The sequence below is a fragment of the Rosa chinensis genome, chromosome 4 (genome assembly GCF_002994745.2).
Source record: "Rosa chinensis cultivar Old Blush chromosome 4, RchiOBHm-V2, whole genome shotgun sequence".
In the NCBI taxonomy this organism is placed as follows: Eukaryota; Viridiplantae; Streptophyta; class Magnoliopsida; order Rosales; family Rosaceae; genus Rosa; species Rosa chinensis.
In genome coordinates, this window is record NC_037091.1 from 37,725,222 (window position 1) to 37,740,033 (window position 14,812).

Here is a 14,812-nt window from a genome sequence, read left to right on the forward strand (position 1 = left end):
GAAACTGAACATAAGGTTATTAATTTTAGTTTTGTGTGATTCTTGGAAAATTGTATTGATTATTTTGCACAAAGCAAATCTTCACTGTCGTTTTTCAAAATTTGAGTATTAACAAAACTGAAACTGGTGTTACTGCATTTAAAATTGCACTTATATTTTGTCTTCCAAAGAAGTTGTTCACTGTGTAATTTTGAATGCAGAACAGCATCATATGTAATCACAACTATCTATTTAGATACCTTGAAGCTTTTCTTGTCCAAAGATTTTGACTGGTTCAAGGAATGACTGATTTTTGTAAAATGCAATATGGTGATTTAGAACTTTAGAATGTTGAGTTTTATACCACAAAGGTGTTACTTGATATTATTTCAGTTATGGGGTTTTATGGAAAACTAATCATGTATCAGCATAAATTTTAAAACTAAATGACTGCTTGTGAATTTTATGCCTTTTACTTCATCTTGTTTTGTGTTATTCAAATACATGATTTTGTTTTAAAAGTTAACACACAGAAAAAAGTTTTTGCAGAATCTTATTTTTTTTCTTTATTTTTCTGTGTTTTTAGGGCTAAATGTGGTCACTATAGGCCAAATTCAGTTGCTTAATGGATGGAATTATAAGAAGTGGAGAAATCAAGTTGAATTTTATCTATCTATGCATCAAAACATGGATCTTTGCTTGATTGAGGAACAGCCATTACAGCTAGACACTTAGAGCACAGAAGAAGATAGAAAATATTATAAGGAGTGGTATAGCTGCAACAGGAAGGCTAAGAATGTGATAAGAACCTCTATGTCTGACACTGTGAGGGGCTCAATTATTGAGCCAGAGCTTGCCATGGACTTCCTAGAGGCCATAGGAGATAAGTATAAGGAGAGTGACAAAGCTGAGGCTGTTAGGCTATCCAAAAGATTTAATGAGCTGGATTTTTCAGGAAAAGGAAGTGTGAGGGAGCACATTATGGAGCTGATTGACCTTAACTCGAGGCTGAGGGATTTAGACATGGGAGTTAAAGACTCTCAGGTTGTGCATGTAGCACTTCAGTCACTGCCTAACACCTACAATAACTTGAGAACCTCATACCATGCCCAAGAGTCTAACTAGGACTTGAACAAGTTGATTTCTATATGTGTTGTAGAGGAAGAAAGAATCAAAAAAGAAAGCAAACCAGCTACTGCAGTCAACCTAGTTGAAAAGCCTAAGTGGAAGAAACAAAACAAACTTAAGGCCAAGAAGACTACCACCATTAAAGTACCTACAGAACATAAAGCTGAGAAACCTTTTAAGCTTAAGTGCTATTTTTACAAGAAAATAGGGCACATGAAGAGAGATTGTAGTGGTTTCAAGGCTTGGATGATAAAGAAGGGTGAGTCTTTTCCAAATTCTGTCTTTTCTCTAGAAGTTAATTTTGTTAATATAGCATCTCACTCTTACTGGTTAGACTCAGGCTCACCTATACACATTACAAATTCCTTGCAGGGTTTAACAAACAGGAGGACACCAAAGAAAAGTGAGGTCCAAGTCTGTGTGGGAAATGGTTCGAGAGTAGCAGTTAAGGCCATTGGGACCCTGAAGATTGATTTAGGCTTAGGAAATTTTATTTTTCTAGATAGTGTTTATTATATTCCTTCTTTGAAAAGGAATTTGATTTCAGTAGGTCTTTTAGTTAAGATTGGTTGCAAACCCATTATTGATTTCAGTGGAATAAAGTTATTTCAGGGTTCAAATTATCTTGGCTGTGGTGTGTTTATGCATGATTATTTGAAATTAAATTGTTCTGTTGCTCAACAAGAGATTATGTTGATTGAAAATAATCAAAACACTATAAAGAATAACACTATCACAGGTACAAAAAAACATTGTTCAATAATAAGTCTGCAAATATATGGCATAGAAGATTAGACCATATATCTAAAGAAAGACTGAAAACACTCGAGAAGAATAAAATTTTACCTGCATTGGATTATACTGATTTGAATGACTGCATTGAGTGTTTTAAAGGGAAATTGACAAACTGCAGAAAGGAAAAGGCCTTAAGAAGTCAAAACCTATTAGAACTAATACACACAGACTTATGTGGTCCATTCAAACACAAAACTATCTGTGAAAATTTTTACTTCATCACATTTATAGACGATTTTTCTAGGTACTACTATATCTATTTACTATCAGAAAAATCACAAACTCTAGATGCATTCAAAATTTATAAAACTGAAGTTGAATTGCAACTAGAGAAGAAAATAAAGTTAGTGAGATCTGATAGGGGAGCAGAGTTCTATGGTAAACACACTGAAGCAAGCCAGCAAAAGGGTCCTTTTGCACTATATTTACAGGAAAATGGCATTAATACTCAGTACACAACTCCCTATAATCCTACCCAAAATGGAGTAGGAGAAAGAAAAAATAGGACCTTGTTAAACATGGTGAGAAGTATGATGTGCACTACAGGTCAACCTATAATTTTATGAGGTGCTCTTAAGAATGCAAATTAGACAAGACACCATTTGAGTTGTGGTGTGGAAGGCAACCTAGCTTGCATCACTACCATGTGTGGGGATGCAAGGCTGAGGCAAAGTTGCCAAATGCACTGTCACAGAAGCTTGAATCCAAAATAGTTAGTTGCCATTTTATTGGCTACTTGAGAAAACTAAAGGCTATAGGTTCTATGCAGCTCAAAATTTTACCAGAACTTTTGAAACTCATCAAGCAAAATTTTTGGATGAAGGTTACAGTAATACTAATTTTGAAGACTTGTCTTTAGAGTTAGAAGAAATTACTGAAAATGAAAATTTACAGAATATCTTACCTTTAATTCAGTCAAATAATGCAAATACAGAAACTTAAAGCCAAAATCAAGTTTTAGAAGAACCAGTAGCCTTAGAACCTCATATAGATGAACCTATGAATGATGTCCATTTAGAGAATAACCCTGCAGAAAAACAAATTCCACCTCAGCCTAGGAGGTCACAAAGGGAAAGAAGACCAGTATATGGGGAAGAGAGTGATTTTATAGTATACCTGCAAGAAACTGATATCCTAGGTGAAGAATAATCCTTCAAGCTTCAAGCAAGCTGTTGAGAGCCATGAAGTTGAAGAATGGCAGGAGGCTATGAAGGCTGAAATCGAGTCAATGAAGCAAAACTCAGTATGGGAATTGGTTAAACCAAACCCAAACCAAAAACCAATAGGCTGCAAGTGGGTGTTTAAGACAAAGAGAGATGCAAATGGTAATGTAGAAAGGCAGAAAGCCATGCTAGTAGCTAAGGGTTTCACACAAAAAGAAGGCATAGACTATACAAAAACATTCTCTCCAGTTTCAACTAAAGACTCATTTAGGATTATAATGGCTCTAGTAGCTCATTATAATATGGAGCTGCATCAAATGGACGTGAAAACAGCTTTATTGAATGGAGAGTTAGATGAGGTCATATATATGAAACAACCTGAAGGTTTTGTGAAAACAGGAAAAGAAGATCATGTATGCAAACTGAAAAGATCAATTTATGGGCTTAAGCAGGCTTCTAGACAATGGTATAAGAAGTTTGATTCAGTGATTTTATCTTTTGACTTTTCAGAAAATATAGTAGATGAATGTATATACATTAAGACAGTTGAGAATAATTTTATTTTTCTTATACTATATGTGGATGATATTCTTTTAGCTAGCACTGACATTAAATTGCTTAAAGATACTAAAACTTTTCTGTCTAAAATTTTTGACATGAAAGATTTGGGTGAGGCATCCTATGTTTTAGGAATTGAAATTAAGAGAGACAGGTTATGAGGCTTATTAGGCTTATCTCAACACAATTACATCACAAAAATGTTGAAGAGATTGGGTATGGAGTCTTGTGCATCAGGTGATGCACCCATGTCAAAGGGTGACAAACTGTCCAAAAACAAAAATTCTAAAAATGGGGGGAAGATGTCTGATATGGAAAGCAAGCCTTATGCTAGGTTGATTAGTAGCCTAATGTATGCACATGTCTGCACTAGTCCTGATTTATCATTTGTAGTTGGAATTTTATCTAGGTTTTAGTCTAATCCTAGTCATGAACACTGGGTTGCAGGAAAGAAAGTACTTAGATATTTGCAGAAAACTAAATCTCACATGTTGGTTTACAGACAAGTTAAGAAGCTTGAACTAGTTGGCTATACTGATTCAGATTTTCCAGGTCTTTATCCATACTCTAAAATGTCTACATCTGGTTATGTCTTCATGCTTGCAGGAGGGGCTGTTGCATGGAAAGCCATGAAACAGTCATTGATTTCAACCTCCACTATGCAGGCTGAGTTCATAGCCATTTATGAAGGAGTCTGTGAAGGCTTGTGGATCAAAAATTTCTTAATGCATACCGAAGTGTTAAGTTCAGTTGTTTCAGATGCATTGAAAATATTTTGTGATAATGAGGCTGCAGTATTGTTTGGTAAAAACAGTAAGAGGTCCAACAACTCTAAACACATAGACTTAAAATTGTATAGTGTTAGAGAAAGAGTGAAGCATGGTGAGATAAATATCTTGAACATAGATACAGAGTCACAGCTTTCAGACCCCTTCACTAAAGCATTGTCAATTACAAGTTTTCAGAAGCATACCAAGAACATGGGAATTCTATCTGATTTGGAGGCTTGAGTTCAGTGGGAGCCAATTTTAATTTTTAGAATTTATTCTGTGTAATAGGATTCTTGTTTCAGTAATTGTCATTTTTGTTCTTTGCTTGTAAATTTTGGTTCTACTGATTCTGAATAAAATGAAGTATTTCACATATTTGTTATTTTTGGTTTTAGCATTATTTTAGTTTCTGCAGTTTTGCTAATTATAGTTTTGAACTTTAAAATATCTATGTGTGTTGTCAAGTGAGCTGTCTTGCATTGTAGAATGATTGCAGTTTCAGTTTTTTAGAAAAGCAAATTCCAGTTCACTAGTGTTTCAGTTTTTGCTGTTAAGATTTTGAGTTATCAAAGTCATTCTATAGGACTATGAGCAATAGATATTACAAGTAGATATACTTATCTAAATCTTGCTCTTATTATCACTTTAAGCTTATGTGATTGCAGTGCATAATGTTAGTGGTCTTTAATCAACCTGGTTATTTAATCAAAGTTGATTTAAGGTTCTGCGTTATTTTCTGTAATTGACCAAGCTGAATGAGTAGTGAGTTTTTGTATACTTCAGTGCACACTTTTGTTGTTGGTTATGTCAAGGTACTAGTTCAATTGTGTTGTATGCAGACAATATTAGTCCAAGTGGGAGATTGTTAGAAAATATGGACTTAACATTATCTGATTTACATTAAGAATAAAACCAATTGATTTATCTTTACATAAATAACAAGAAGTATATAATCATAACTCTAATTCTGGTTATCTATTGAGGAGTATGTCTCTTAATAATTAACCTGAATTACATCGATTATTTGTGATAAACAACAAGTCTCCTATCAAGATAAACATGAAGCAAGTGTTGGACTCCTTATGGGATGAGTCCGGCTTGGGTTTATTGACCAATATAAATAGGGAGCAAAGTCCCTGTATTCATCATCGGTTTTTAGCATTTAGTTCAGGCCCATTCTGAAGTTTTTGGTGTTGACATACAGAAGGCTCTTGCTCCAGTTTGCTGCTATTTATCCTCGTTCCAGTTGCTCAAGATGTCGAACCTAGGCCAAGATGTTTCTGCAGGGATCCAGAGCATCATTGATCCAGGTGGAGTCCTAGTGCCACTAGGAAAGCTATTATGCAGAATATGTGGATGTTGTGCAGCTGGTTTATTTGTTCTTGATGTGTGTTGTATGATTTGATCTTGTGGTTGATGTGTTCTGTTATTGCATCATGTAGTTTATCATGTACCTCTTTCATTGCAACACCATCCTCATTATTCAGGGCTTCATAATCAACGGAAAGGAGAGGGTTGGGTTAACTGACAAAGGGGCGTACAGGAGACGGGGCCGGGGTCTGTTTAGGTTGATGCTGGTGATTAAAGCTTGCCAGGGCTTGCATACACACTCAAATCGTTTTAAAGATTTCACTGGAAGCTTTGAGAGTATGTCACGAATTATCTCTTAGTCGATGAAAGGGGTCCTTCTTTTCAACGAGTTCGGCTGTAGTTAACAAATCTACACAAATCGCATCAAAACAACGAAGAAATAAGCAAACAATTCCAAAAGAACAAAAACAAAAGCGGAACTTGAAATATGGGATCAAATAGAACATAACAAAACAAGTCCTTACAAAATAGTTGCTCATTTTCATGTTAACCCACCCAAAAACAAAAAGATTTCACGGGCACAACAGTTGGTTATGTAACAAATTTAGGATGCGCATTTGGTGATAGTGGGTTCCCCTCATTACTTCTCTGGATACAGAGAGAGCGAGTAGGTGAGAATGTGACCAGACACAAATATTTATGTGCAAATAGTCTTTGTCTCTTTTTGACTTTCTTTACACTTTACAAAACAAACTCTTTCCCTTCCAAAAACTATAAAACTCTTTTTAGTATTTTTTTTTTCTCGATCTTAGGGGTAAAGTTTATCACCATTCACTTAATTTTTTTTTTTAAAAAGCACTATATTATATGAATAATTATCCGAAATGAGTAACATTTTAGGCTCATTGGAATTTATTTTTTTTCCAGGGAGATTGTTCATACAACCAAAATTTTCTCAACAAAGACAATCTTTAGGTTTCCTAATAATATCACTTTTTTGTAACGGTTTTCCGATGAGGGCAAAAAGTGTTTACGGAAGTGTCAATAAACTGTTTATTGGAGGTTAGTAAAATTTATTTAGTGGAGGATTGATGGCTCTCAATAACTTGTTTAATTTATGAATGTAAGTTAGCCGAGTTTATATATTTTGGTTTATAAATTAGAGAGAAATAACTACATCATGGTGTTGATAAAATATATTAATGATAAAGAGAAGTTATCATTAAAAGGATGATGTTTTATACTAATGTATTGATAAGCCGTCATCCAGGAGCCGATGTATCGAATCGTCGTTGTCCAGCAACCCAAGTATCGAATCGTCGTCGACGCACACCACTATGCTCTAACAAGCATGCGAGAAAAGAACAAATGGTGAAAGAGCTAGCTTAAAGCAGTTTTCTTTTTCAATCTGCTACAATACTCGACCTGGATAGCCAAAAGGGATTTACTCAATCAAAGGCTATTAAAAATGCTTCTAAGACCTACTGCTAAAACTTGTTAAAAGAGTTCAGGATTTAAGAAAGTATGAGTTTAAACCACAACTCTGCAAACTTATTTATACTGTTTTGGTTCTTTTGAATAAAACCGACATTAAATTTGAATTTATATATGGAAATTTGCAGCGTGACAAACGCATGTCATAGTCAATTCCTCTGCAAATTTGGAAGAAATTGTAGATTTGTTGCCAAAGATACCTTTGGAAAAAATCACTAACAAATACCAGAAAAAACGTTTAGAAGTTATAAACATACTAAAAAGGGCTCTTGACCATTTATTCAATTTAGACCCAATAAATGCCCACTTACTCCACCAAAAGATTTGTGTGCCCACTTACCCAATTTAAATGTAAAAAGACAAGTTTGCCCTTTAAATAATTAAAAAATCATTGAAGACCTCGCCGAAATCCAGTCGCCAGAATCTGGTAACCGGCCTCCGAAATCCAGTCACCGGAATCCTATCACCGATCGCTGGAGGTTTCCAAAGAGGTCGACGGAGACTTTTATTACCCCCCAATAAATTTTTATAAAGTTTATTGGGAGGGGGGGAGGCAATAAAATGTTTATTGAGTATTATTGGGGGGCAATAAAAAGTTTATTGGGGTCCAATTAAAAGTCTATTGGGGGGCAATAAAATAGGACGTCGGACTCTGGTTACCGATCAGGAAGTTGCCAGAAGTTCGCACAGAGGTCGCCAGAGACTTTTATTAACCCCCAATAAATTTTTATTGGGGGGCAATAAAAAGTTTATTAGGGGGCAATAAAGTTTATTGGGTATTATTGGAGGTAATAAACAATTTATTGGGAGGCAATAAAATAGGACACCGGTGGGCGAATTCCGGAGGCCGGTCACGGATTCCGGCTACCAATGACCGGATTCTGGCAGCCGGAGTCTGATGAAGTCTGTCTCTCTCTCTAAGTGACAAAGGGAGAGAGGGAAAATGGTCTCAAAAATAAATAAATAAATAACTTAATTGAGTATTAGGTCCAAAAATATGTTATTTGTTGGGTAAGTGGGTGCACAATGGAGAAAATAACCTTGGCCAATTTCTATACGATTGCCATGAAGTTTACTCCATATGATGACACACTAAGGGCTGAGTAAATGAACTTCTATTGTTGTTCAAACCCTAGGCTTTGACGGCTAGAGTTAATTCATATGAATCTTTTGTCAGGTCTAAGTTCATTGTTCGGTTTAGATAATACTAGCAAATTGACCCGCGCAATGCTGCGGGTTTGTTTTTTCTCCCAAGCTTCATATGTAATAGATGAATACTCGCAATCTAAATATAATTGCGTGATGTGCAAAGCATGTGGCCGTGAAATGCACTATCAATTCGGAAAATGGAATAATTATGCAATAAGAATTCCGGATTGAAGTCTAATTTCTTTTTCCATGAGAATTAGAAGAGTCTAGGAGATCATGTGTCGTGCACACCTCATGAAATACACATGGAACTCAGATTTTGGAATCAAGATGAAGATAGGAGTCCGGATTGCATTCTACTTTGAAATTGCTTTGAATTCTAGAGCCTTCTAGGGCGACGTCAACACTTCATGGAGACAATATAGAACATAGATTAGACTTATGATGCAGCTTTGATGATGTGAAATTAATTTATTGGTCTAAGGATGTGTCAACCAATCAGAAAATTTAAAAGAAAGCCTGGATCAATACAAATTAAGAGAACTCAAGTAGATACGAATTGGGAGAGCTTTTGACGTCTCAATATATATAGAAGCAATTCTAAAGGTTCACCATTCCTTCCCCAATTTTCATATTCTCACTTGTATTCTCTCTAGTTTCATGTTTTCACATCTTCAAGGAGCTTAGCCGTGCCACTAACCTTCCATTGTCGTGATCACCACCTTGTGCTACCACCTTGGAGCTGCTTTGGGACATAATCAAGGGTTGTTCATATGTTTTCCCATCCATTCTTCACGGTTATCTGTAATTGTAGATAGAATTTCTGCTTTGGATTTTCTTTGTGTAAACCGAAAACTATGAGTTTATAATCTGATTTTTGGGAACAATTTTGATGCTCTTTTCAATGTGAATTTCGTGTATGTGTTCTTGATCTCTGATGGTTGGGATTTCATGGAATGATAATCTGATTTTGTTTTATAGAAAATGTTTACATGTTCTTGTTCTTTGGTTCGAAAGTTAGAATGATTGCATGTAATTGGAGCTAGTAATTTGGTTTATGCTTTGTAACCCTAATTTGAATAAGTAGAAAAGGCTTAGGATATAAGTCAAAAGCATATTGTTTGTGCTTTGAATTGACATGCTTTGTGTACTTGGATGAGCATAATTATTAACCAAACTTCACATGAACTTAATGATTCGGAATTTGATTTTTGCATGTTTCGAAATAGATTGTTTTGGTGCTTTTCTAAATCAATTGAGTAAAGGAAAGTAAAATAAGGGACATTGTTTGCTTTTAACTTTGTTTCTTGGTTGATAACTTTTCACGACAACTAGTATAGGTTTAAGGATACATGTAACGAATTAAGCTTGAATTTTGGTTAATAAATTGTTTTCCAAAGATTTCCTTCATTCACCTTTTCATTCAAAATTGTTTTTAGGTTTTATGTTTTCTGAAATTTTCGTTTCAATCTTCAATACCCCCCCTTAGTATTTGCGTTTTGTGTTTGTGTATATGTGTAAATCGTTTTAAGTTTTTAGGATGTATAGAAATTGTAAACTTATAGGTAATAATCTGAAAATACTTTACAAAAATCGTAAATAATAAACATATAATCTGATTTTGTAATGTTGTAATTTGTAAATACTTGTCTTAAGATTTGTTTGTTGTGTTTGTGTTGTATATGGATTTGTGTAGTTAGAGTTTGTTTAGAATTTGTTGTTTGTATTCATGTTTGATTTGATTTCTAATTCGTGTTAGTTTAGAATTTGTTTTCGAATTGAATTTGGTTTCCTACTTTGTATATGATTAGTATTCCTTGTTTGTATAGGATTCTTAGCTTAACTATGACTTGTATTCTGTATCAATTTTGGAGTAGGATTCCTAATCTGTGTCTAATTTGGATTATGTGTTTGAGTAGGATTCTATTTGTTGTAGTATGTTTCGAGATTTTTGGCTATAAATACTTTGTTTTCGTTTCTCATGCTTGTGAATAAATGTTGTTTCGTGATTATATGTGAATACCCTCAATCCCTGGTTTTGAATGATCCCTGCTTACTCTATATGAACATTTATATTTTTAAGGGTTTAAATTGGGACTTAGTCCGAGTTTATCACTGCAACAAGAGTTAATCTTTGAGTTCTACTCTTAGTGAAAGCACCAATTTGTAAAAAGATCGTAAGTTTTGTTTCGTTTATATGATTGTTGGCTACCTGCAAAACAAAATCAAAACTCAGTGTGGTATCTGACAAAGACTCTTCGACGATCGATTTAATCAATACTCAAAGAATTAGGCTTAATAGTAAGAGATATGCATTACTAAATTTTGTATATTCCCCTCCTCATATGGAGTATGACATGTGAGGATAAAGAGTCTTTGCATAACCAACCCTAGGGAAGTTACTTATCATTCAAGTAAGGCAAGTTTGATAGGAATTCTACTTCCTTAGGCTAATTCAAGTATTTTGATTACCACAAGCCTTGTGACCATATTTAGGCCGTTTCCATTGGGATTTTGTATAGATTCCTTAGGATATTAAATCACTTAGAGATTTTGTTATGTTTTAGGTGAGGTAATGAGATAATAGAATTTTACCATATTCTAGGCCTACTATCACAAATCCAACCTCAACTTCTGGAGCCTATTTGCTCCCCATAATAATAACTAGTTTGCAACTAGAAAACCAACTGATCATAGCCCTTAGATCTCAATCATCATATTACGTTGAAACTCAATATTGCTACTCAAGATTATTTGTTTTAAACTAGAAAGCCATAATGACACTGCAACATAGCTCTCACCAAACAGCTACTCACCAGGCGACCACTAGGATCATCTCACTAGTAGTGCTCATCAAGCAGGCACTAGAATCAACTCACTCATAGTATTCACTAAGCGGCCACTAAAATAAAGATGCTGGAAATGATGGATGACATTAGACAACTCCTCAATACTGCTGACTAGCCTTATCATGCCATCTAGAGGACATTGCCGACCAGATAACTCATCGGAGGGTACTACCGATGGAAATACTCTTTTCACTCTATCTGATGTATTTGAATAACATATATACAAAATGGGCGATGACTAGAGGGTACTGCCGACTAATACCATTTCATGCCATCTGGAAAGTACTGCCAACCAGATGATGTATCGGAGGGCGGCAACAGGATTACTAGGAGTCGATTGCTAGAGGGTACCACCAACCAGATGACACATCGGGTACTGCTAGCTAGATTACTATTAAGCAATGGCTAGAGGGTATTGCCAACTAACCATCTCATGTCATCTGAATAATATTGCCAACCAAATGGCGCATCGGATGGTACTGCTGACTGGATATATATTTTGGAGGGTACTGCCAACCTGAATATTGTCTGGAGAGTATTGCCGACCAGGTAATGCATGCATGCACTGATAATATAGTCAACCACCTTAATGGCATTCGCCTATAAGTCTATTTTATCAACTCCCCACAACTAATTCTCTTACATCTCAAGGGAAAAAATATAACCATAATTACATGCATCACATATTTAATATCTTTCTTTGTTACTCAAAATTCAAATATGGGGTATTCATCGAAGAATTGTAACTCCATGTGATTACTCAAATCCAAACTACTCTCAGTAATAGAATAATTAAGTCATAAATCATAATATTCAACTAACAATGAACTCCTCTCGGAAATAAACTATAAACCATAAATTCAATAATTTCTCAAAAATCTGAACTCATATCGGAATTGGCTTGAACTTCAATAATTTTATTAATTTAATAATTTAAACAACCTGCAGAAATATTACAATGATCTAATGGTCGAATCGTCACGAATCGAAATTTGACATTTTTGAAATAACAATGCTTCCCAATCGTTCTCCAATGGCCACAAAAATCATGTCAATGTAAGTGTTCTCAATGCAGAACTCAACCTAACAAGCTAACAAAGGTGGCCAAAGGAAGAGACACACGTCACCAGGAATGGCGGCACATGGGCCCCACTCACCACGTTTCCTACCCCAAATCAGGGGGTTGAGACCTATGCCAAATTTTTCATAATCATAAACACAACAACATCTATAACTGCAACAGAGTAATTATGAACGAGAGAGGCAGAATTCACCTCAAAGGTTTTGGCAGCCCGAAACTTCAACCCATCGATTCTCCCTCCTCAATTTGATTCAATGAGGAAGAGTTGTGTTGGAAAGAGGACAATGAGAGCTTCAAAACCCATATGGTAACGCTAGCTGAAACAGCCAAAAAATGAAGATCAAAATGGGTTGTCTACCACAGCACCGCTAGCATAAAATTCCCAAATTTGTCCTTCCTCAAAGCCAATCGATGTAAACCACAGCCATAGATCTTAAGAGAGAGAGGAGGAGATTCGAATGACACCGATGGTGCAGTGTTAGGTGTTCAGACGACGGTGATTTCTCCGGATCACGGTTCGTGTCACAACATGAATCGGGTGTAACCTGGATCCCTTTCTCCATATTTGTACGGTCTGAGAGAAGTGAGGGTACCCCAAAATGTTAGGGTTCGACCTTTTTATACCCAATGTCGATATTTCTCCTATGGAAGTCTCCAACAACTCCGACGAAATAATTAAAATTCGTAGACCGTATTTTACTCATACAAATTCCGATTTTAGTGTGTCACATGTCCATGGACTCGGTTTAATGTGGTCTACATATATCATCAAGGAAGTTTCCTAAAAAAATGAACTGAAGAAAAAATCAACTTAGAGTTCCCCCTAAATGTTTGAAATGAAAGTAAATGTAAAATTTCGATCATTTATCATCCAAATGACTAATAAATAGATAAATCTAGGTACGACGTGTAACATGTAAGAGCGGTTAGGTGGTCGATAACCTTCTTGGAGATTAGCCACCCCTAAACCTCTAGAGGGTCAGCTATGCTGGTCCTTAGAGTCTTTTGATTGTAAGGACGAAGTCCAAATGTTTGAGTAGCTGTGAGTGCTCATGATTGGCGGTATTGTGATTGTTATGGTCGGTTATTGGTCTTGTAGACCAAGATCATGTAACAACATCACACGTATTTTGAGTCACGTATCGGTTTTGAAAATCAGGAAATAATTAAGTTTGTTGTTCTTCAATGATGTTGACCATTATCATCTCGAACTGAGACGTCTCTCGGTTGATAGACATGATTAGAGCCGCAAACAGCACCAGCATGTGCATGAAAACTGATCGACTGAAGCTACTTGAATGTGGGACTTCTTCCAATATTAACATAGACCTTGATCTGATCAATTAACTGCTATTGAGTCTTCATATGTAGTAATGCAAGTAAAAGAGTTCAGTGTGGTCAAACGGCCTAAAGGGTCAAGGAAACTGATCAACAAAAGTAACCGTTCAGTAGTTAGTAGTTTAATGGAAATTATTATATGCACCGACGGTGTAAGTGACCCAACATTTATAAATTTAAATGTAAGTTGGTATAGGAAAGAACCTACTTCTATGATGAAAAACAAAAGAAAAATACCGCCTGAAACTGTTGATCAGCCATCTACATACGTCGCACCATCGCAAAGAAACCAGTAAGCGCCGGCCAACAAAAATTCCATTACTGGAAATAACTTACAGAACAACTCCTTGGCAATGAACTCAACTGAAAGTCATCCGCTTCTTATTAACATGCTCGATCATTTTAAATGATAGTTTTTTAGAGACTGACATCACGAACATGGTAAAATTGGCTCGTTACCGCAAAAAAAAAAAGAATACAATGGTAAAATTATACAAGAAAAATAAATAATAATAACAATAATAATTGACTGGCATCACGAGGTTGGCTATTAATTCCTTTGTCGCACTAATGTTAGCCAACTATATACCATTTGGAACTGACCATGGCTGACCCCTTTATGAGCCATCCAACTACCCAGAATCCCACTCTCCCAGTCCCAAAAACAAAAACACAAAGAAGCCCCAAAACAGAGAACATCAAAATGTCCAAACTCAGAGACAATCCCATCTTAATCTTGTATCTTGGCCTCCTCTTAATCCTTACCCATTTCTCAATCTGCAATGGGGCGTCAGTTCTTGACCTCAGTGCACTCAAAGGAAGTGAAATTGATGTCAAGGTTAGGGACTTCATAACAGAGCCAGAGATGGACTCAGAGATAAGTAGAAGAGTGCTAGCAATGCAGAAGAAGTACATAAGCTATGAGACACTGAGGAGGGACTTGGTTCCTTGTGCAAGGCCAGGGGCTTCATACTACAATTGCCATGCTGTGGCCAACCCTTATAATAGAGGCTGTGAGGTTATCACAGGATGTAGAGGTACACATGACATCAAAACTTGAGAAAAGGGAAGTAGCAATTCATTTTCTTGTTCTTCGTGTTGTATCTGATGTGGGTTTTTAGTTATGAATGTATATTTGAGACCCATATGTTGAAATTCTATACTAAATTACTAATGTTCACTGGCATAAATTGGAGA

The 14,812-nt window shown here is 35.7% G+C and overlaps 1 protein-coding gene across 1 annotated transcript; it reads left to right on the plus strand.

Moving 5' to 3' along the window:
* Positions 1 to 14,219: 14,219 nt before the first annotated feature.
* Positions 14,220 to 14,812, plus strand: LOC112200205 (protein RALF-like 24). Its single transcript, XM_024341227.2, has one exon. It carries the CDS (start codon positions 14,220 to 14,222, stop codon positions 14,673 to 14,675), a length of 456 nt encoding a protein of 151 aa, XP_024196995.2. The 3' UTR covers positions 14,676 to 14,812.